The 24,711-nt window shown below is 42.7% G+C and overlaps 1 protein-coding gene across 1 annotated transcript; it reads right to left on the bottom strand.

The window, feature by feature from the left end:
- Nucleotides 1-7,080: 7,080 nt before the first annotated feature.
- On the bottom strand, nucleotides 7,081-24,373 carry LOC106902078 (carbonic anhydrase 3-like). The gene is made up of 7 exons (XM_014965253.1): nucleotides 24,221-24,373; nucleotides 22,607-22,804; nucleotides 15,826-15,944; nucleotides 14,927-15,019; nucleotides 13,945-14,010; nucleotides 12,898-13,053; nucleotides 7,081-8,268 (listed from the first exon to the last, which is right to left on the bottom strand). The coding sequence occupies exons 1-7, from the start codon at nucleotides 24,264-24,266 to the stop codon at nucleotides 8,149-8,151; spliced, it is 798 nt and encodes a 265-aa protein (XP_014820739.1). The 5' UTR covers nucleotides 24,267-24,373; the 3' UTR covers nucleotides 7,081-8,148.
- Nucleotides 24,374-24,711: the final 338 nt, after the last annotated feature.

Here is a 24,711-nt window from a genome sequence, read left to right as displayed (position 1 = left end):
GCGAATGTAGAACTAGTCAGTATTTCACGAGTTGTGTTGAGCAAGCACATCACATCCTCCTCTGATGCTTAGTTGGCTGATCTCGATGGGACTTCTCTGTGTATCTGTTCAGGTGCAACAATACAGTGTTGTACTGCCTCATCGGATCTTGTTATCTCTAAAGGTCAGGGAATGTTCTCATGGGATGTAACACAGGGAAAAACATAGGCAATATTTTAAGTATTAATTTTAAGTTATTGCATCCAGTTCTGGGCTCCCCAGTTCAAGAGGGAGAAGGAGCTACTAGAAAGAGTCCAGCGAAGGGCAACGAAGATGATTCAAAGATTGGAGCATCTCCCTGATGAGGAAAGGCTGAGAGAGCTGGGACTCTTTAGTCTGGAGAAGAGAAGGCTGAGGGGAGACCTTATCAATGCCTATAAGTACCTAAAGGGTGGTTTGAAGGAGGAGGGAGCCAGACTCTTTTCAGTGGTTCCCAGTGAGAGGACGAGGGACAACGGGCACAAGTTGGAACATAAAGGGTTCCACTCAAATATGAGGGAAAACTACTTCACGGTGAGGGTGACAGAGCCCTGGAACAGGCTGCCCAGGGAGGGTGTGGAGTCCCCTTCTTTGGAGATTTTCAAGACCCACCTGGATGCTCCTGAGTAACATGCTCTGACAAGCTCTGGGCAGTCCTGCTTCAGCAGGGGAGTTGGACTAGATGATCTCTATGGTCCCCTCCAACTCTAAAAATCAGTGAAATTCAGTGAAAAGCCTCCCCACATCACAGTTTCTAAATGTCATTAGCCCTGCTGAAGATAATGGGGCTTCTCACTTGAATGAGACGGAGAGTGGATATGGACTTGTCAATTTTATTTTAATATCAGAAAAGAATATGAGGGGATGGAAAAATTCTACTACACGTATGAGGAACCTGCAACTTTTTGGTGCTTGAGATACCCAGCGTGTATCTGAGTACAAAAGAGGTATGTCACATGGTGTCAGACTGTGAACTGCCATCACCAAGGTATCAGGTTATAGTGAAAACCTCACGTGTGTGCCAAACTATGGAAAATATCACAGACATGTTTGGAAACCCCAGCGACAGCCAAATCCTTTCTGGAATATCTGCCAGAGCAACAAGAGCTCAAGTCTGGTTCTGCAGGTCCTGTCTGCAGAACTGGTGTTAGTTTTCCACCGTAACTACCTGAGAGATGTCTGGTTGCATATTTCCTTGCTTTTTGCTCCTTTCCCTGGCATGGTAAGAGGTACCCCAATGCCCAAATTAATGGCCTCTTAATATTATAGATCTAACAGCAGGGACACCTCCCACCAGACCAGGTTGCTCCAAGCCCCATCCAGCCTGGCCTTGAACCCCTCCAGGGATGGAGCAGCCACAGCTTCTCTGGGCAACCTGTTCCAGTGTCTCACCACCCTCACAGGAAAGAATTTCTTTCTAGTATCTAGTCTAAATTTCTTCTTTTCCAATTTAAAACCATTACCCCTTGTCCTGTCACTGCACTCCCTGACAAAGAGTCCCTCCCCAGCTCTCCTGGAGCTCCCTTCAGATATTGGAAGGGGCTCTAAGGTCTCCCCGGAGCCTTGTCTTCTCCAGGCTGAACAACCCCAGCTCTAATGCTAAATAATGCACTGAATAAATGGGGGATTTGGGGGAGGTAACAGAAGCTGCGCTACTCATTAGTTCTACAACAAAATACCTATGAATAAACTACTGGAAGCATACTTTACTCATACAAAAATATAGTTGTAATGCCTGGATTACTTGAAGATTACCTGGAATCCTCATATCTTCACATGTTGCTGAAGCATCAGCATCTTTTTATTTGAATCATGTCTCAGACCTCCTTCAGTAGCAGATTATAAACATTTGGGGAAACATCAGACTGCATATAACTTGAACACATAATAAAGGAATAGATTTTTAATGACTAGAAGTATCATTATGTTCTTTGCAGTAGGTTTGTTTTTTTTTTTTTTTTGCGACAATGTCAAATTTCAAGGAGTAAGAATGACTGTGAATCTCTCTGGTGCTGCTGTCTGGAAACTGGCTTGAGCACTTCTCGGTCTGTGTCACATTTCGTAACAGAAAACCCTACCCAAGCTACAGAGATCCCAAGTGAGATCCTTACCCAGGTCACCATCAGGTGCCTCTGAGAATCCCAAGCTCTAGCTAAAGGAATGGCAGCAGGAATCTGTGGCATCTCCCATGTGCAAAATGGTCTGACTCCCTGACATTCAGGGCTTTTCTCAATGTTTTTGAAGCTGCGATTACAAGGTGCCCAAAGGCAAACTATTTTAATCCTCCCACCTTCTCTTAACTGAGAACTGGTTTTAGTTTGCTAAAATAGGGAGAGGGAAGGAGGGGAGAGGAGGGAATGGGAAGGGAAGGGAAGGGAAGGGAAGGGAAGGGAAGGGAAGGGAAGGGAAGGGAAGGGAAGGGAAGGGAAAAGGGAAGGGCAAGGCAAAGGCCAGGCAAGGCACAATCTTCACATATTTTATCTGAAAATCCCGCAGACCATTATCTGTAAGCCAGCAGCAACACTTCACAATTTGACTGGAAAAAAACCAAAACAACAAACTTACAGAATCACAAAATGTCTCTGATTAGGCAGGCTGACAACCTGTTCTTTCTTCCATAGAGTGTTACCAGCAATTACAGTCTGTCTCTTCAGTTAACAAAGCCTAATATTTCAGTCCACACCCTGTTAGTTGGAGATGTAGATGGTTGTATGTTTGGGTACCTGCAAGGGCACTCTTGCTACTGGTGGGATGGATAGAAAATCTGACCAAATGTGGCACTGGCTTTTGGGCCATAACCACGTACTTTCCTTTTCCTATCAGACACTACCTGCAGCTGCTCATACCTTATTCAAGAATGTATACGCTGGTCAGTCTTTGAGAATCACCTCTTGGAGAAAGAGAGAAACAAGTTTTAATTTTGGTTTCAGATATATATACCATTTTCTGCAAGGCCATTTCTGTGTCTTAGGAATTGAGGCTGTGAATTTCCATCTTGGTGAAAACACTCTTACCATCCTCTGTTCAGGGATGCATGATCAGAGCCCAAAAGATGTCTTTCTAAAATTGTAGAGTCTATGTCAGGTTTTTGATTCATGAAAGGTACAATACTTACTGTAAAATTTACTGTGAAAACAAGTTAAATGCTCTCCTGAATTTACGTGGCGAGTTTATGGTGTGAGAAAGGGAAAAAAGGTTTAATCTCTTTCTGAAACCAAATTATTAATTTAAATCCATTGATGAAAGAATTGGGTCTTCATATCAGTTGTAGTTCCCAGTGTGTTGAGCAGGATTTGGTTTGTCAGAGCTCCAAGAGTGGCCTCCATGCCAAGTTTCAACACTTAATATAGGTACTGCTAATATAATATGATAATCTAAAGCCTAATCTGTGAAAAGAATTAAAGCAGAAGGTGCTGCTGAGACTGATATATCCATTACCCTCTTATTATCTAGTGTTATGTGTATGCCATGGTTCCTAGGGTCAGGAAAGCTGTCCTCCTCTTCTCTCAAGTAAAACAATGATCACCCATTTTGAGAGTAAATGCATCCTTATTTTTGGAAAGCCACAAAACTGATCTAATCATCCACTGTGAACTGCAATAATTGCAAGGCCTCCCTACCATACGCCATAATCCTTGGAATATTGTCCAGTGCAGAAAATCCTGGAGCTTTCCGAGTGTTTTCAGTGGAGACTCACCAGCATGGTTCCACAGATCTCCACATCCCCCCCAACATCCTGCTTGCCAAATTGGAGGGGTACGGATTTGATGGGTGGACTGTTCAGTGGATAAGGAACTGGCTGGATGGTCGCATCCAGAGGGTGGTACTCAATGGCTCAAAGTCCAGATGGAAACCAGTCACAAGTGGTGTTCCTCAAGGGTCCGTGCTGGGACCAATACTGTTTAACATTTTTATCAATGATATAGACAGGGAGATTAAAGGCACCATCAGCAAGTTTGCGGATGATACCAAGCTGTGTGGTGTTGTCGATACACCAGAGGGACGGGATGTCATCCAAAAGGACCTGGACAGGCTGGAGAGGTGGGCCCAGGTGAACCTGCAGCCCAGAAGGCCAATCACATCCTGGGCTGCATCAAAAGATGCGTTGCCAGCAGGTCCAGAGAGGGGATTCTGCCACTTTGCTCTGCTCTGGTGAGACCTCACCTGGAGTATTGTGTGCAGGTCTGGAGCCCTCAATATAAGAAGGACATGGACCTGATGGAGAGGGTCCAGAGGAGGGCCACAAGGATGATCAGGGGGATGGAGCACCTCTGCTACGAGGACAGGCTGAGGGAGCTGGGGTTGTTCAGCCTGGAGAAGAGGAGGCTCCGGGGAGACCTAATAGCAGCCTTCCAGTACCTGAAGGGAGCCTACAGGAAGGCTGGGGAGAGCCTGTTTAGAAAGGCCTGCAGTGACAGGACGAGGGGCAATGGCTTCAAGCTGGAGGGGAACAGATTTAGACTGGAGATGAGGAGAGGGTTCTTCACTGTGAGGGTGGTGGAGCACTGGGACAGGTTGCCCAGGGAGGTGGTTGAGGCCCCATCCCTGGAGATATTCAAGGAGAGGCTGGACGAGGCCCTGGGCAACCTGGTCTAGTTGGGGGTGTCCCTGCTGACTGTGGGGGGGTCGGACTAGATGGCCTTTGGAGGTCCCTTCCGGCCTGGGAAATTCTATGAGTCTATGATCTTCTTTAGGTAAAGAAGCACAAGCTCTGGAGAACGCTCAGCCCCACTACTGAAGAGTAGAACATGTATCCTGGCATCAGGAGAAGGAAACCCAGGAAAATAGACACCCTTTTCCCACAGGAATACAAGGCAAAAATGCAGGTCTGACTAACCATCTCATGAACATCTGAGGCAGATGAACATCATCTCTGCCTCATTAAAAACCGTGTGTGTTTCAAACAGCTGTGTACACTGTGTAATTAGGGGATTATCTCCTCTATTTCTGTAACTACGAGTGTTAGTCCCCCCTGCCCTGTCGCCTGCATGTAGGAGCACGAAGCCTCCATCTTGCTGCAGCACATCAAGAATGAAAGGCACAGCCTTCTCTCTTCTCAAAGGAGTTGATTTGCTTGGGTTCCCTCAAGTGGTCTTTAATCAGTCCCACGCCTGGTTTCCAGAGATAAAATTTGACCCTTTCATGGTTCAAGAGTTCTCACCACCTTCACCAAACAGTGAAATCTGCCTCGACATCAGCTCTGCACATTGGGCTGTGATCACCTGTAACTGTGACCTTCACTTCGCCTGGTCTTCACCAGCTCTTCCCTGAGGCCTTCCACCTGTGCAGGTCTTCATCACTCTCCTTCTTGCACGAGCAGCAGGATCCACTTCTCCCTCTTTAGCCTGACCACACACCATCTTTAGCTCTTCCAAAGCTAACACTGCAGTTTGTAGGCTGGACAGTGGAAATCTAAATCTCCCCGCTTTCAATTTAAAACCACTCCCCCTCGTCCTGTCACCACATGCCCATGGAAAAAGTCCCTCTCCAGCTTTCCTTGTAGGCCCCCTTCAGGTACTGGAAGGCTGCTCTAAGGTCTCCCCTCAGCCTCCTCTTCTCCAGGCTGAACAACCCCAGCTCCCTCAGCCTGTCCTCTTAGGGGAGGTGCTCCATCCCTCTGATCATATTCGTGGCCCTCCTCTGGACCTGCTTCAACAGGTCTATGTCCTTCTTGAGGTGAGGACTCTGAAGCTGGATGCAGTGCTCCAGGTGGGGTCTCACCAGAGCAGAGTAGAGGGGCAGGGCCACCTCCCTCGCTCTGATCCCACTCTGCTTTTGATGCAGGCCATGATATGGTTAGCCTTCAATCAAGTATTTTTTAAAAAAACATATGTTTTCAAGCATGAGGACCTGCACCAGTACTTACTGGTGTAAGTCATCCATCTGAGTAAGTGGGAGGACGTATGTGTGGGGTCTGGAGAATAAGTCTTGTGAGGAGAGGCTGAGGGAGCTGGGGGTGTTCAGCCTGGAGAAGAGGAGGCTGAGGGGAGACCTTATTGCTCTCTACAGCTCCCTGAAAGGAGGGTGTAGAGAGGTGGGGGTCGGTCTCTTCTCTCAAGTCACAGGTGACAGGACAAGAGGAAATGGCCTCAAGTTACACCAGGGGAGGTTCAGGCTGGATATTAGGAAAAAATTTTTCACTGAAAGGGTTCTCAGGCATTGGAATGGGCTGCCCAGGGAGGTGGTTGAGGCACCATCCCTGGAGGTGTTCAAAAGACGGGTTGATGTAGTGCTGGGAGGTCTGGTTTAGTGATGATGCTCCTTGTTTGTTGTGTGGGTGTCTATTTTTGTCAGTTAGGTTGACGGTTGGACAAGATGATCTTTAAGGTCCCTTCCAACCTAGAAGATTCTGTGATTCTGTGTAAGACAATGTGTGTCCCAGTCAGCAATGTGTGAATGCAACCTGAAGAGGTGTGAACTCATCTGAATCATTTCACGATGTGGCTACAAATGAAAAGTGCAAACACAAACAGCACAATGCAATCCATTTGGGAAATTAGTCAGGAAATACTCACAATGACTAAATGAAATTCCCCACTAGGTGTTTGAAGGAAGAAAGCAAAGTGGGGACACCGTCCAGAGACTGTCACAGTGGGGAACTTGGAGACATGGAATATAACCCCTGTCTCATCCTCCTGCCCTAAAACATGTTAGATAAGAGTCCAGTCACTGCCAGAGCAGGAGCTGCTCTGTATTTCTGTAGCTCAATGTAAATTACCATTCAGATTAATTGTTTTAGGTTGAACTTTTCCACTGAGCAATCAGCTTGCGAAGGAGGTGATTCATATGACATCACAAGAAAGCCTCTGTCAGAGTAGGGTGATCTCACTAAAAGAATAGATGTGGATGTCTCAGTGATGTAGGAAATTTAAGATGCCATTTCCCTGCTTGCAGTCACATGAAATATTATCAGGACTCTTGTAGTTCAAACGTCTGAAAAAGATACCATCCATCATCGGTTTCCATGAAGGTGTATTATAGAGGACATTGGCAAGTCTTTCTTTAAAATTCTGTTATTTTTACATGTTTCTAAAATTGGAAAAAACCCACACAGAACAAAAATTCTGAAGTAGATGTATTTATTATTGTCGGACTATTTAATGCAGAAATACTGATATTTCAAGTATAGGCTTACAATTTTGTTTCATTGTTCTTTATGCCAAAACAAGGGACAAGAACACCCTGGTCAACTGCACTTTGATGTCAAACTGTGATTTCAGATATTTATGTACAAATCTCATTAGCAGCAGTATCAATTATATTTGCACATGAAGTGAAAATCTGCCTAAAAAAACCACTAAAAAGATTAAGAACTCTTGTTGTCTTAACATCCTTTTTACACAGAAAAGCCAGTTGCATACATGGAAAAAATATACATTCAGGATAGGAAGACCAAGTTCTCAAAATCCATGTCACTTTGACTGCTACAACATTAAAATGCAAATTAGTCTTTTAATACAGGCAACCAGTTGTGACACAAACAGAAACAGCTCTTCCCCCATTCCGTAGTTTTTATTACATATAACTCAGTGAATACAATTTTCAGAATAGACCTGTTTCACCTTTCCATTGTTTTAAGAAGTTAAAAGGTTAGTTCTTTATCAATAGTAATAAAGCAATTTTCTGTCCTCTCAGATTTTATTTGAGTATCTAACACCAAGGGTGCTCTCATTTATTTCCAAAAATGCCTTGTCCATTAACCGGTGCAGCTCAGAGCAGGATACGGATAATGCTGAAAACAACTACTGAAAAATACAATTTTATGCTGAAAACAATTACTTCTCTTAACTGTAAGCTCTTTAGCACGGAATAAGGCAAGCATCAAGGGACACGTGGGCAATAGGAAATGGTTTTGTAGTTGTTAGTAGAGTTTTCCTTCTTCCTTTGTACTATAAGCAAAAGTTAACGTTAAAAACATTACGAAGAGCCAAACAGATTCTCTACTTCTATTTTCATGATAGGATTTGCCGAAGCAAATGTTATCCTCTGAAAGTGAAATTCCCATTTCACAGCTCAAAGTTTCAGCTGCAGCTGGAGTTCTGTCCTAAATGCAACAGTGGACACCAAACACAAACCCTCTCCTAGTTCTAGAGGTTGCTGCAATCAGGGAGACCAGGCCTGAGCCAGCTCCTAGAGGAAGGATGCACTCACCATCCTGAAATACCGAGGCTGAGTCGGGCGCCAGTTGTCAACCAGGGGGAGATCAGGTTCATTCTCAGCATTCTTGGACAGGCTGCGGAGCTTTGCCATCTGCAGGAGAGCAAAAAAATCAGTGTCCTGATGGAAATCCCTCAGGATCAAATCCACAGCCCCAACGATTAAACCACAGAGGCTGGCCCAGCCCCAGATTCTGGGGAGAAAGCCCCCTTCGAAGTCGTGAAGATGTCCTTTGCAGGAACTGTACTCACTTTTTCCTAGCAGTAATATTCTTAGAAATATAATGGCTTCAAGCTGGAGGGGAACAGCTTTAGACTGGAGATGAGGAGAGGGTTCTTCACTGTGAGGGTGGTGGAGCACTGGAACAGGTTGCCCAGGGAGGTGGTTGAGGCCCCTTCCCTGGAGATATTCAGGGAGAGGCTCGACGAGGCCCTGGGCAACCTGGTCTAGTTGGGGGTGTCCCTGCTGACTGCGGGGGGGTGGGACTAGATGGCCTTTGGAGGTCCCTTCCAGCCTGGGCAATTCTGTGATTCTATGAAATAGCCAGGACAGAAAAAATAGGTGCTGGCTGAACTGGATTGTGAGAAGTACTGTCATTTCTGTGCTGCCTACAGAACTGCCTACAGCCACAGAAGCAGTAGGAAGTCCTCAGAAAATCCAAGTAGAACAGCCTATGCCCTAAGAAACCTCTCCACCTCTAACCCTGCTTTAGTGTCTCATTGTCAAGAAGCCTCTAGAATGGCAAGGTGTTAAGATTAATTATAAACTAATTGTTCATTGCCATGGTGGGTCTGTAGCAGACCCTGCTGCAGTCACACAAAAAAGTCCACTATTAATAACAGGAAGGTAAATCTGGATAACGACTCAGTCCTAGTTTCAAATGGTTTGTAAACAGCTTCACTCACCTTGGCCATTTTTTTTTTTTTACCCAAGGTACATTTTTTTGAGGGATTTTTTTTTTGAGTCCTGCCCGTACTCGTCAAACCTGTGTTATTCTCTTCCTTTACTGCTTTCTAATTTTCAAAGGATGCAACACATATACCCACCTGCACATACATTATGCTCACATGTGCTCACTGCCATGCACAGCATGAAGAGACTGGTGGTTTTTACTATTATTTGGGGAAGATTTGCCCTACTCAGTGAAAAAAAAAAACCAATAAAAAAGAGCATATATTCAGGCTATGGCTACATAAAGGTGAAAAAAATAGCCTCCAATCGGATAGATTTACTCCACAGTTAAATTCCTATCGTTTCATTGAAAGCAACCTGAGCAGCTAGGCCACCCACTCGACATCCCACTGGGATTTCTGGTGAAATTGGGTTTTCCTGCAGAGTACTGACTCACTTACCCTCATGGCTAATACACCATTACCATCTGGCTGCAAGAGCAGCCAAGCCATCCACTGTAAATGCACATGCACTTAAAATAATTGCTATTAATGAGGCTGCCGTGGTAGGACACTTTCTAGGATTAGAAAGAATTGGTAACCCAATCCTGGTTTATGCATACACTATGCAGAGTGCAATGAGGAAAGCCTTCCTATTGTGTTTGTGTCCAGGGCCTCACACACGCTGCCAATTCTGCCTGAAAAGCAGTTATCTTGGAATAAAAGCCAATGTCCCATCTATATGTAATAATTTCCTTTTTACCTTAAATGCTCCATTTTTTCTACAGTAGGGCCAGTCAGAGGACAGTCTTTATGTTTCCCAAAACTCATTGACTTTGGATATGCTGAAAAACAGGGCCATGACCCAAACACAGCAGTGATCAAAAAATCTTCTCATGAAGCTAATTCAATGATGTGATTAGTTATTCCTTTAAAAGCACATTTTAAATCAGAGGTGCTCAGTAACGACTACACTTTTCCCAACAAAATCTGTAGCTGAGCATCTGTAACATAAACCTCTAAGCAGGTTCATTTTGTGGAAACCAGTCAGACCATATTTGTATTTTTCACACAAGTACCAGCTTCAAAATAGCCCACGTATTTTAATTTTCGGATGGGCAAGGAAACAGGAGGCAGATTGATTCAATAAGCTGTGAAAATTAAGCTGTAAGTTATACGAATACATTACCATATTTCATCTCTTGCCAGCTAAGTTTCCCATCATACCTGAGTTCTATTCTTTAAAAGATAAAGCGACACATAAATACAAAGTACTAGAAAATAGGGGGTTTTTTGGGTGATACACGCATGTCAATCAATACAACGAAACACCTTATCACCTTGAGATTCTAAAAGGAAAAGTTACATGTCTACATATAATATCTACAGTCAGTTACTTGAATAATGTTCATGTTTTCACTATCCTGGAGTCTTGAAATTTGTGATACCATATCATTACAGTCTGCTGAGCAGAGGAATAATCTCAGAGGAGAAAAGTGACTTGTGTGGTACAAGTCAGGGGTCTGGAGCACAAGTCTTACGAGGAGAGGCTGAGGGAACTGGGGTTGTTCAGTCTGGGGAAGAGGAGACTGAGGGGAGACCTTCTCGCTCTGTACAAGTACCTGAAAGGAGGCTGTAGAGAGACGGGGGTCGGTCTCTTCTCCCAAGTTACAGACAATAGGACAAGGGGCAATGGCTTCAAGTTGCACCAGGGGAAGTTCAGGTTGGATATTAGGAAACATTTCTTTACTGAAAGGGTTATCCAGCATTGGAATGGGCTGCCCAGGGAGGTGGTGGAGTCACCATCCCTGGAGGTATTTAAGAAACGTGTAGACATGGTTCTTCAGGCCATGCTCTAGTGCCCAAGGTTATTGGTTTGTGGTGGGGTGCTGTGTGGGTGGGTGATGGTTTTTGGTTTGGTGGTTGTTGTTGTATGTTTAGGTGGTGGGTGGTGGTTTGTGGTTTTTGTGGTTGGACTCGATCTCTGAGGTCCCTTCCAACCACTGCGATTCTGTGATTCTGTGAAGTAGAATCACAGGCCGAAATGTAATGAAAGAAGGCAGTCAAATTTCTACAAATAGGATTGTCAGGGAATAAAAATTAACAAGAAATACTTCTTTGTGGTAAGTGACCAGAGAAGGTTTTCAAATTAACAAGCTGATACACCTTCTGCAAGAACAGGTATCAAGCACCTGACACAACACGTTTGTTATTTTCTAGTTGACGTGTTGCCGTCTAGAGTGTGGGGCTGACAGACTCACCAACCCCATTAAATTTGTATTCTGATAACAGATGGTTTTGAAAGAAGCGTGCTATAAAAGACACATTTGCGAAGTAGAACGTTCAGGAAGTTGGAAATGCTCAGCTGCATGAGGTGAGAACACTGGACTCCTGCTTCATTCAGTGTGTGACATGCTTAAGGTACCTGATTGTCCCACTGTATTTCATTGCAGATGGTCACTTTTTCACAGCAGCTTTATTGCATAATTTGTCCAGTAATTACCCTCAAACTTTTACCATGATAAACAATGAACACTTTACATGAGGAAGATTATGACAATACAAATTATGGAAAAAATCCTGCATAATCAAAGTTGTTGGTGCAAACCTAACCTAAGCTTCAGCTCAATGTGTCGATGTTCTGATTTAAATGATTGCAGAAGAATGCAATTAAAGGCTTCAGATTCCCTACACTGGCTCTTGCTGTAATGTGGTGTTTTGAGCTCTGTGTAAAATAAAGGGTATGAGCCACATCCAGCTCCATCATTTCCTACAAACAAGAGTTAATATTGTGGGAACACAGGGACTGGGAAACAAAAGAACTCCTCTTTCCTTCAGTTGATGTTGCAAGAGGTCTCTTGCCCAAGGGAGCAAGAACTCTCACAGATAGTAACTCCTGCTTGCTGTCAGTCACACACAAACTGCTATGAACTCCTGCCATCTACACCGTGTTAGGATTTTACTGATTTATAAAGCTCTGTTGTCTGTGGATCTGAACCACCATGACATCTGACGTGGGTTAGGAAACAATGAGCAGTTCCAAGTCGAGAAGGTCATCATGTCTCTGCTCAACTAGTTGACGTAGGAGTCACGAAGAGACAGATAAAGAGATGTGTCTAACAGGTGGATTGCACGTTAGGTTGTAGACTGCAGCCCTTTGAAGATTTGTACAGGTTCCTATGGAGTCCCAAGGTAGTTTCTAAGGCATTCAGCTACTCACCGTCCTTTTAATCATGCTCCCAGAATGCAATAAGCATTTTCCATGTCAAAAGAATAAGAGCAGGTTATGGCATGTGACTAGAAAGAAACAAGTAAAATATTACAAGTCCTATGAGGAAAGGCTGAGGGAACTGGGCATGTTTAGTTTGGAGAAGAGGAGGCTGAGGGGAGACCTCATTGTCCTCTACAACTCCCTGAAAGGAGGATGTAGAGAGGCAGGTGTTGGCCTCTTCTCCCAAAGGACGAACGACAAGACCAGAGGAAATGGTCTGAAGTTGGGGCAGGGGAGATTTAGATTAGATATTAGAAAGATCTACTTCACTGAGAGAGTGGTCAGGCACTGGAACAGCCTGCCCAGGGAGGTGGTGGAGTCACCATCCCTGGAGGGATTTAAGAAACATATAGACATGGCTCTTCAGGGCATGCTCTAGTGCCCAAGGTTATTGGTTTATGGCGAGGTGTTGAGTGTGGGGTTTAGTTGGTGGGTGTTTGGTGTGGTGTGTTTTGTATTTGTTTGGTGGTTTGTTTGGCTTTTTTTTGTGTGGTTGGACTCTATGATCTCAGAGGTCCCTTCCAACCACTAAGATTCTGTGATTATCTATTCGAAGCTTACCTGGTCTGAGCTGACTATGATGGGCTCTCTAAGAACAATCCAGGTGATGCACTCTTCGCAAGGTGGAGTAGTGAAAGACCCATGGTATGTCCAGTAGTCATGAGATTTAGGGAAAAGAATTGAAGGATCAAAGTTTGGGAAAGGAGCTTCTTTCCCCTGAAAAAGAAAAAAAAAATTAAAAAACAAAAACAACACAAAGAAACTAAGCAGAAAACTCTTCAGCAGCTCTGCTCAAGATTAGGTAAAGATGCAGCTCTGGTATTTTAAGAAACAGAGAGCGACTCCTGTACTTCAAAGGTACGAACTAAGGAAACTAAGCACACGTCTACACAACACATAATGACACAGTGTAAAGAGAAGTGGAGTGAATGCCCCTCTCAGCTGGCTCAGAGAAGTGTGACACAGCACACAACCCCGTAATGCTGCCTCTTGTACTGAGCTAACTCATGTGAAGCAGCGTCCGATACCAACGTGCTCCACTCATTTCTGGGCAAAACCACTCTTCCTTCTGGCCTCCTTTCTTATGGAAACTCTGCTTATCCATCGATTACTGGATTAGCTCACCATATATTGAAGTGAGGCAGGTACTCTAGGTTGATAGTATTTGTGCTAATAACAAAGGAGACTGCCTATGAAATGTACATTGACGGTGAGATTCTTACCACCTAATATTATCTAATCCAGAGGTCCATTAGGCAGCCCATTTCAAGACCAAAAGGACCAGTTTCCAAAGGTGTCCTTCTTTTGTCACTGGTCACTGAGGGAATAAGACTCCATGCCTGTTTTTCAGTTGAGTAGAGTTTGATGAGATGACTCTTATTTTCACATAATTATAAGGCCCACTAAAGCCAAAGAAGGCTCGTATGTAAATGGAAGAAAGGACTTTTTCCTTGTTAAGGAGAAGCTACCCATCCTTTTATTCACAAGTATTTATTCTGCCACATTGCCAGAATAAAATCTGAAAACTGGAAAGTCAGGCCCCTTGATTTTTTCTTGTTCTGAGAATTTGCAGCAACCTTCCTACAATGAAAAGCCCAACATTGTTACCTTTGTTTTGATAGCATTTATTTCTTCGAGAATTCTCTTCATCTCTGGTTTGGGAGTTTTCCCTACCTGTGAAGAAGAAAGCACAAGCTAACCAAAAAGTTCTGCTCAATCAGTTTTCTTCTTTCTCCTTTTTTTTTTTTTTATGTGAGCATCTAAACATATATCAACTATAAAACTACAATGCACCAACCCAACCTATCACTCTTACCATCGTAGTAAACTATGTCTTCTGTCTGTACCCCAACAGATATTATGATGCAAATCAGGAAATTATATCAGTACAAAAACTCAGCATTGTGAGTAATTTCACAATACAACTATTCCTGTTGACACTGGATTTTGCCTAACAAAGATAAACAACTCTTCAGACTCAAGTACAGGATTTGGAAGAAGTTTCATTCTAGTCTAAAATCCAGATTTCATTGTCAGATCTCCTGTTTGCAATTGCCAATCTCAATGCAGACATCCATCTTTCTGTCTCTAATGAGTATTAATTAAGCACGAGAGAGCAAAGGTCAATATTTCAGGCCAAGACTGCATGACCCCCAAAACGTTTCTAAAAAAGGATGAGTTGTATGCATTTTCTGTGAGTTAATTTTGCCTTGGAAAATAAAAATTAATGAAAAGCCTAGGAGCTGTATCTGTCCTTGAAATCAGTCCATGATTAGCAGAGAAGACAGCTGACTGTTACTGGTCAGAGTGACAGTCTGGTCATTGTGTCCTCAAAACAGGGGCAAATACATCTGGATTTACAGCTTCCACCAGCCACATAGTGACACAATAGCTGCTGGGACAAGTGTCTGTAATTTGAAATAACATGACTCATGCCCTGTAACTTGAAAAGCATGCATTACTGAAAGTCAAGCTTTCAATGTGGTACGATCCCTAGAAAATAAATTCAGAGGGGTTTGCTTTTTTAACCCTGTGAGAATAGAAAACTCTATAGTAGCAGCACAAAGAAGGGTTGTGTGCTTCTACTTACTTGCAAAAATATGGCCAAAACAGCTATTCCATCAGTTCTTCTCACAGCATCAAGGTAATTACTGTATTTTGGATTCCAGTGTAACAAGTGTAGCTGGAAACAAAGAAAAACATGCTAAACCCCCCCCATTATTAAACAGTAACCCATCAGAGGCTGAATTTAGAATTCTGCATATACATGGGAGAGTTTGGGGCAACAAAGAATAAAGACTAGGCCTTCCAAAAAAAGAAAAAAAAAAAAGAGGCAGCAAATCATATATGAGTTACATCAGCCATATATTACCATTTGCATTAAAATAAACTATAAACATCTTAATACAGAAATTGCAAAAAAGAACAGAAACCTTATCTGAAAGCTGAAGAACACAGAAAGCAGGTAGAACATGCAGTTCAGAAGTCATCTGCTGCTGCTATGTGATTCATTTCCATTTGGCTTTCAAATTACATCAATTCTAGCAAAGAATCCATGTGAATGTAAGCTCTGTATATAATTAGTCTGCAGTTTTCATCTTCCCTTGCAATCCTATGGTGGTAGAAAATCAAGGTACCACGTTCTTCCTCCTTTCTTTTGCTACAATTTTATACTTCTGCTATAAGACTACACATTCAGAATACTGTTTTAGTAAGTTTGCATTGTTTTTCAGTAATTCAGTCATGCTGTCATGTCAGTTTGAGAACATGGAAACTGTTGTTTCACAGAGTATTTTTCTTTTCTTATGCTGTGAGAATTACTTCAACCCAATTCACATTTATGAGGATTGATGGGAGTTAGAAGAAAATGTGACATATAAATAAAGAACTCCTTGCAAAGCAGACAAACGACAAATTTTGTCCCATCTGAATGATAATGACAAATGTTACTTTACACCCTGTTTTAAAGTAAAAAGAATTGAGTCTTACCTCTCCTGCATATCTCACTCCATTCACAACATGCTCAGAGCCATGGTCATCAGATGAACCCCAATGGAAGTGAAGCTGACGCAGCCTGAAGACTCCTGGAAGTGGCCCACCTCTCAACACTGCAATTGATAATCTGCATCAGCATTAGATTTGGGTATCTCCCATTTTTTTAAAAAAAGAAATACATATAAAAAAAATATTTACATACATATTTACTGTACAGATAGTCTACGTTCTGAGAGTGCTGAGTACCTCTTGGAAACCTGCACTGATTTCAGCAACCATCTTCAGCTGTATCCACTTACAGGCAGATGAAAATTATTTGTGTCTAGATCTCCATTAAAGTCAATAGAGTTAATTGGTTTAATACAGCTGCATAAATGTGTATCTAGTACCTTCTGGGACATGACAAAGACACCAGGACAGGACTGGAAGATGTGATACAGGATCTGTAGAACTGCATTTTTCTAAAGCAGTATCTGGAGGCAAGGTGAAATACGTGAGGTTATCAAAAAAAGGCATGAGATGCCTCTGTTTGAGTAACTGAGGTAAGACCAAATGAGAACAGTCAAGCCTTTAGAGTACTTTTGCTTGCCTTATGGTAGACACTCAACAGATAGTGACCTGAATTGCCCCTTCAACTCCATTGATTAAGTGTGACTCCACCTCTGTTCACTAGAATGGGAGTTCACATACGTAAGCCACCTACATTAAAAGTCCACATAAGGCACATATATTTAGGGGTCTTAATTTCCCCCAAATTCCTTCTAATATCTACCTGTAACAAAGCACACAAAAATAGCCATTATTAAGATGAACTACTGAAGTGCTCGATGATAAACAAATTCCCCCAAAATGTTACAAATTTTGTCTCTTACTGCAGGCTATGACTTGTTTGGTTAAAAACCTATGAAATTACTGATGTTGCTTCTGCTATAACAGCTGCTCCCTCTGGCTATGGAAGAGGAGAAAGAAAACAGCAAATGAGCCAGAAAAGCAATCACTGAGAATACAAACTTATTTTCCTAGAGAAAAGGTCAGCCTGTGATGAATAATACCCTGTATTCTAAGTAATCGTAATATTTATGTAGGTGTATTTGAAGGTGGTGTATTTGAAAGGATCTCACAATAAGAAGGGAAGAACTTCTTCACATTCACCACATACTAGTTAATATTTAATTCTCATTCACTTTATTTGGAGACAGAAGTTATAGCATTCCTATAAACCATTCAGGAGTTCTCAAGAACAGGTCTTTGTCTGCTAGAGAAAAATATCCCTACATCTAAAAAGAAAAGGAATGAAATCCACGATCACCTCAAGAAATAAAGTACTAAGATTATTCTTTTACTGAACATTAAAAGCAAGCTGTTACTCTCAACAAATTCCTTTTACTTGTTTCCACAGCCAGTGCAGACACGGTAACACTAGTAGCTGCCAAGGCCATCAGATCTCCATTAAAATAGATCTGTAAGACCAAATAATCCAGTTTAAAGTAAAAACGTGTCATTATTTCCACTGATGGGCCCTTAGCAGACATTTTCAGTTGGGCGTTAGGTGAAGCTCTGCATCACCTTGTGTCAACAAATTCCTGCTCCATTCTTCTATAAGTAGACAGTAGCTTTTACTTAGCGCTCTTTAAGCAGACAGAATGATGCAAAGACTAAGATACCTAAAAACCAACATCTTCTGAAGGACAAAAAGGTGCTTTCTTTTAATTGCAAGCGTGTAGTATAAACCATAGAAACACATGAAATGACAAAGTAAAGGAAATTTCCTTCTGTCAGTAAATGAAATTTCCCTATGCTTTAGAAATAGTAACAAGAAATAAGTTCTCCAATATCTAAAACATTAAAAGTCCCAAACTATGTCTACATAGCTCAATGTTAGTAAAAGAAAACCTTATTTTTTTTTTAAACATGTTGCTTGGATAAATGCTAAAGGTATCTTTATACTCATGAGCTTTTGTTTGCAGAAAATACGAACACCAATAAATACAAACCATATACCAGTTGGGAAAAGTTTATAAAAGGAACCATGGTATTTTTAAATTGTTTTTGAGTTGTGTTAAAATACAGCTCCATTTATTTCCAGCAGGGAATTATTCTAACAATTATTACATAGAAAGTGTTCACCTTAAATTTCTGAGACTCCCAGTTCTAGGGCTGTGATGGCTGTTTTCCTACCACAAAACACTTCTGAAAGAAGGCTTTTCTAGAAGGCCCCATGACTCATTCTGAGCTTCTGTGTATGACACTGCATCAAACCAAAAGCAAGAGTTTTAAAAAAGGAGCTCCCCAATATATGGGCAGCCAGTTTTTCTCTTAGTCCTCTGAAATACTGCCTTTTCCCATGGCTAGCTGAACGGCTGGGTTTACTTCAGAATATTGGAAATGTGGCATTCCTGTTCCTGTCTCTGCTCTACAGAAGTAGCAGGATGGCCACCACAAACTTACCAAAATATAACTCTCTTAAATTTGCTGTCATTATAGTAAGGTGGCAGTTCAAGCAAAAAAGCTCCCCTTTTATTTGATCCATCATAAACTGAGCGCCGCGAGACAGAACTGTCAAATAAAAGAATGGTTTTTTTCCCACTCTTTACCTTAGCAGGGTGTCATTAACAACAGAAACGTCACAAGAAGGTTTTGAATTAAGTCCTTCCACTTGCTGAGCAGCTTAGATAGGGGTCTGGTTGTTAATCTGTGTTGAAGTCAATTGTCATCTATCCTCACTAAAGTAAAACCAACGAAGTGATGCTGATACAAACTCCTACCCTGTTTGCTGTGAAGGCATTTTGTGAAAGTCAGGTGGAAAAACACAAGGAGCAGTAAACAGACACATGCGGTGAGCTGTGTTTATAAACATGAGAAGAACTAACTGTTCTTACAAGATTTATGATACTCACATCCTGCCAACTCCAAAAAATGAACGGGTAAACCGCAATGAAATTAAATTAGTATGGTATTACTGCATGACAATTGAAAAAGATAGATTACCTTTCTTATGCTGCTTTATAACAGAATCTAACAGTGCACTATAAAACCCACAGGTCTTTAATACCAATGCCACATTTTAGATGTTATACTCACAAGAGCATCTCTGTACTGAAACACTGGCTAACTGCGGGGAAAAAAAGGTATTTTCCTAAAAGCTTTTGGAACATTCTACACAGTTCTCAATTTTTTTTTTAGGTGAACACTGAACTTGGCTGCCTTTTGTAGTAGGCAGTAGAGCCATTGGGTGGCAAGTACCACAGCTACACAAGCACTGAGATTTAGCTGGGCTATTTTTATGATGCCAACTGACTTGTTCCAGTGTAAAATCAGTACACAAAATGTTAAGTAACTCTTTGCAAGAATCAACCAAAATATGCGTGTCTATGGAGAAACTTCCTTAAGTTTAAATTGAAGTTACTGGGGTTTGTCACCGTTTTAGAACCAGTCAACAAGTTAATGTTTATTCACCAGAAGGTGATAATCAAAATCTCATTTGCAAAGATAAAATGAGATTTCCCACAAAGAGGTACTCTCGGAAATGCTGTCACAAGGTCTAGTCATGCTAAAAGAGACCAGTAAGCGACAAGCTTTCACTGCTTACAGTAATGGCCTCTTTAATGTTTTTGTTCATCATCCACTTCCAAAAGCACGCATTGCTTTGATAAGAAATTGAAAGATTCTGCAAACAGGTAACCTTGTAAGAAAGCTTGCCTGCACGGAGGTACTCCAAGCCCTTAAATGTCAGTACAAAGAGAAGCAGGAATCTGTTTGGCTGATGAATCTCCACAGAAAGTGTCAAGGAGATAAAAAAAAAAAAAAAGACCAAGTAAGGAGGTGAAGGAAGGCATCCATTTGACGTAGCCTTAGTGTATCTCTCCCCAGCTGCTGTGTCTGTACAAGACTTATTATGTATCTTTACTGTTTATTAAATGATTTCCTCTATCCACAGGTATTATAAAGAAAGCCAAAGAGTCATACACTGTAAGGAAGTCACAAGCTACAGATCTCACACAACAAGATGACAATGATCCCACCAGCTAGGTGGTCTCAGGACACTTCTCTGCCACAAATATTTTCGGAGTTTAAAAGTCAGTGGGCTCTCCCAGTAGAAAGAAGATTGCAGCCCTAATGCAGAACAAAACCAGAGTCACTGCTGGATCTAAAGGAGTATCTGAGTTGCCATTCAGGCCAAAAAACATAGACACCATAAGCTGCCAAAGCACTCAAGTTCTAATATGGGTTTTATTGTGGCCATCACAAGGTGGCACAACTACCTAGAAGGTTCTGATTTCAGCTCCCAGATCTTCCCTGGATTTTGAGACTCCAGCCTCCACCTGCAATGATTTTACAGTGCTTAAGGTCTTTCTTCCACCTAGGTATGGTAAGACAGGCAACTGAGTCCACAACAGTATGTTAACTGCCACAGAAAGGCAGCAGAGGCATGACACAGCTCCTAAAGCAAATATCTGTCATCAAAGCCTTCAACTGTATAGCAGATTATTAAAGTCAATGAGACTTTATAAATAGCTGGAGATAAATTCTCCAATTCCTTCCACCAGAATAACTCCAAAGATAACAGCAATAAGGCCTTTTTCAACATAATATGTGAATTACATTGGATGGGCCTTTTTCTGGAAGCTTCTCTCTTATCATTCGAGTTTAAGAAACTGTCCCTACTGTGATATTCAAAGTATTCCTGGCAGAGAAGACACAATGGAAGTAAAACTCTGAGACATCCAAAGTAATTAATTTTATCACTCACCTTTGCAACTTAGTCAGCAATCTATTTCATCTACAACTAAAAAAAACTCTAGATATAACTATAGGTACAGGTATGAGCACTCTGAAAAAGTTAGGAAAATAAAGGAAGCCCTTAGTTTTCTGCTTAACTCAGAAATAATTCATACAGAATGACTGATAGACCGACAGAATGTCTTTGCTCTAAAGGAACAAAAGCTTCATTCCTATATGACTGCTATTACATATGTATATATTACACAGCAGGTGGTTCCTTTACACAAAAATTAAGTCACTGTACATACCCTTAAAAACTTAAAACATGCTCCAGTCAGTAGGAGTATGCAGAGTGGAATTTGTCCTGCAATTAGCATTATGTTAGAGAAGGAACACCACCCACGGACTCTGCAGACAATGGTATAACAAAGGAGACATAACAATAAACACTGAATGCTTCTTGCCTTCAAAGAGTTGAGAAATACACCTACTTTTTTTCCAGTGAGTCACTTTTTATTTCTGAGATGAGAACACAACAGTTATTAAGCAGTTCATCTGAAAAAAAATTCAGAACATGCCAAAACTTTCTGCTCTTTGCAACCACAGTGCTGCATCCATGCTGTAGATTGCTGTGACCAACACTCCCTGAGTAATTATAATTCTAATTACTTTGACATTTATGCAGAAGCTGGGACCATTGATATAGTTGATGCTGCTCCAACAAATAACAGATGGCAAAAAATGGTAAGTAACCATCGAGGTCTTCTCACACGCCATAGCGACATCTCTTTACTGATGTATTGTGTTATCTGACAGTAATAAAATTTTTATTCAAATAACACTAAAGATTCCCACTTCTCTAGAAAAGTAATCAAACTCTTGGCTTCGTAGTCATCCGTGAATTTTGACAGTGTATTAACTAGTCCAGCTCACATACATCTTGAGTCTCTGTTTTCATGAAACCCGTCATTCATTAAAAATCCATTACGTTAAATCCAGGCCTGTAGATATTTAAGATCAATCAACCTATTAGTAAAATTCTTCCTGGTAGCTATAGCTGTCAGTCCTAGTTACGTTGTAACAGAAACTCGAAGATTTAATGCAGTTAAGACATAAATTTGTACACTGTGGAAGACAGGCTTTTCAATATTTCACTGAAATTGACTTTTTTTTCTTTTCTTATGTACTATAAATAATAATATAATTCTGTTGACCTTGATACAAGAATAAAGAGTGAGGTATGCATTTGATTTTCCCTTTTTATCTCAGTACTAATGCAATTTCATACTTCTTTCAGTAATGTTTTTTCCTTTGAAATATAGCCAACAGTATTAACATGAAACGTCAGTGGTTCTGCCAACATGAACGAAATATTTCTAGCACCTGTTACACAGAACAGACTTTTCTCTTCAAAATATACAACCCCACTAACTCTTAAAAGCTATGCATTATATATGCAGCACACTGCACGCTGTCATAATGACGAGTGGATAAAAGATTTTGGACATTAAAGCTGAAACATTGGAATTTCTCAGTCCTATAATCCTCATTAAGCCAAAATCTCAGGAATGCCAAAGGGAGTTTTTAACTGATTAAACACCACAACTTTGTGGCAACATCTGGTTCATTACTTCATTTATCAGAAGTTACATGGGTACAGTTTTCAAATACTGTACCTTCAGCCACATACACAGTTAAAGATGTTCTGCTGGGCATCTCAAATAGCCTTGAATGGAGGAATTCAGCCCTCCTAGATAAAGCCTGGACTCCATGCTCCTGGAAAGCAACACAACTGCAATGGCTTTGGCAAGTGCAGACATTTACCTTACACCTTAATTCATCCTGCACAAAGCTTCTTTGCAGCTCTCCCCATCCCCTAGGGTTTTATCTCTGGACTTTTAAAGTAGTCACAGTTGTGCAGTTCACTGGAGTCACAGAAACCTGTACGTCACACACAGGCTGTACACAGAGACCTTCTGACAGGCATGAGCTTTCAGAGCACACTCAGCTTCCCAAGAATCCCTGATATATAAAGACAGAAAACGAAACTAACCTGATCTATCGAAAGAATCATCAAACACAACTCGGCAGGTTTTCCCATTATTGAGGATGGTCTTAGCTGCACCAGGATCATAACTGGCAAACCATGGCAGTAGGGAGGGATCATAATGCACTTCTTTGTTATTGATTTCAATAGGTGACTGATGGCGTCCTTTGGCAATCGGGTAATTTTTGTGCCAGTGATCCGGTCCTGGAAAACACACAGAAATATCTTGAAGACCTTTTCCAGCTAGGTGCAAATTATACTTGACTCCAATAAATGCAAGCTTGGCTTTGCTTAGCTGTAGACCACCCATAAATATTAACAAGTAGGTTACAAATCACCTGGTTGTCAGTCATGAGCTGTCAAGAGTTTAATTGTATAAAAAGCAATTTGATCCTTGCAGTTGGAATACCAGATACATACAAGGAAGCAAATTTCTGCAATGAGGGTGGTGAAACACTGGAAGAGGTTGCCCAGAGAGGTGGCAGATACCCCATTTCTGGAAACTTTCAAGGTCAGGTTGGATGGGGCTCTGAGCACCTTGATCTAGTCGAAGAAGTGACTGCTTATTGCAGGGGATTGGAGTAGATGATCTTTTAAGGTCCCTTCCAGCCCAAGCTGGAATGATTCTACTGCAAGGCTGAACTTAAACTCTCACAGCAACCTCAGGACTTTACCCATAAGAAGACTGACACTACACCAAGGAAGGAAACTAAAGGTGTACACTCCCAAGTCCAGCAGTGGCTAGAAATAAGATGAGATATACCCAAATATGCATTGAGCAGCCTGGTCTGGTGGGAGGTGTCTCTGCCCACGCAGGAGGTGCTGGAACTCGTTGCTCTTTAAGGTCCCTTCCAACCCCAACCATTCTGTGGATCAACTGCAGCCTCACCTCCCCGTCCAGCCAGAGAAAAGGCCACCAATAGAGAAGCCAAAATGCAGATTTCACAATTGTCGTGGTTTACCAGGAACCCCGTGTGGGAAAAGGCCTGGGACACAAGGGCCATGCTGTCGTGAGCAGGGACAACAGGCCACCCAGCCTTCCCACCTCAGCCACGGGGAAGGGCCAGTGGCCTCAAGACGGATTTTAAAGCTCCAACACATTTTAAAGTATCTTTTCAGACTCTTTTTAGCGGTTGCCAGTGAGAGGATGAGGGATAACGGGCATAAGCTGGAACACAGGAGGTTCCACTCAAATATGAGGAAAAACTTCTTCACAGTGAGGGTGACAGAGCCCTGGAACAGGCTGCCCAGGGAGGGTGTGGAGTCCCCTTCTCTGAAGATTTTCAAGACCCGCCTGGGTGCTCCTGAGTAACATGCTCTGACAAGCTCTGGGCAATCAGCAGGGGAGTTGGACTAGATGATCCCTATGGTCCCTTCCAACTCTAAGAACATTCAGTGAAATTAAGGGCAGGAAAACCCACCTTCCTTTCGCTCGGAGGGCCCCTTCCACCAGCTTTGCCTCTCCCCCACCGGCGAGGGGCCGCCCAGCACCCACCCCGGCCCGCCGGGACCCCCTCTTCTTCCCCTCCGGCGGCGGGGACTCCCCGTTTTGCCCGGGGTTTTAATCCCGGAGCCGCTGTGGAGGGAGAGGGAGGGGGAGCCGGGCCGGGCTCCACTCACCGTTGTCGCCGTCGTAGCCCCAGGGGTAGTAGTTGGGGTTGATCATAGCGGTGCCGCCGCCGCGCCTCAGCCTCCGCCGGCGGCTCTGGCAGGACAGCGGCCTCCTCTCACGGCGGCTTTTTATACACTCCCGCCAACTCCATGCCCGGAGGGGACGGCAGGGCCCCGGCCGCCGGGGGCGGGGAGAGCCGCCCGGTCTCACACCGCCCGGTCTCACACCGCCCGCCGCCCCTCCGGCCGCCCCCGCCGCCCCTCCGGCTGAGGGGAGCTGCTCCTCAGAGCCGGGGGTCCCGCTGAGGGGGTGGTCCCGGCGTGGGGCTGGGGAGTGCGGGGAAAGGGGCCCAGCCGGGGTGGTGCTGGGGAAGGCCTGGTGAGGGGCGAGGGGCTGCTGGAAAGGGGATATAGAAAAGCATGAATGAGGCAGCTACAGATGATGTAGGAATATTTCACTGAATTTTTAGAGTTGGAAGGGACCATAGGGATCATCTAGT

The sequence above is a fragment of the Calidris pugnax genome, unplaced genomic scaffold (genome assembly GCF_001431845.1).
Source record: "Calidris pugnax isolate Ruff unplaced genomic scaffold, ASM143184v1 scaffold41, whole genome shotgun sequence".
Taxonomy (NCBI): Eukaryota; Metazoa; Chordata; class Aves; order Charadriiformes; family Scolopacidae; genus Calidris; species Calidris pugnax.
This window is presented reverse-complemented; position numbering and strand designations above follow the sequence as displayed.

Bases quoted from the DNA above. Each gene is read 5' to 3' on its own strand.
- LOC106902078 (XM_014965253.1), bottom strand. From the start codon at position 24,266: ATGATCAACCCCAACTACTACCCCTGGGGCTACGACGGCGACAACG. The intron at 15,020-15,825 runs GTAAGACTCAAT...CTTTGTTTCCAG, and splicing joins GAGTGAGATATGCAGGAGAG to CTACACTTGTTACACTGGAA. The intron at 14,011-14,926 runs GTAAGTAGAAGC...TCTTCTTCACAG, and splicing joins TTTTGGCCATATTTTTGCAA to GTAGGGAAAACTCCCAAACC.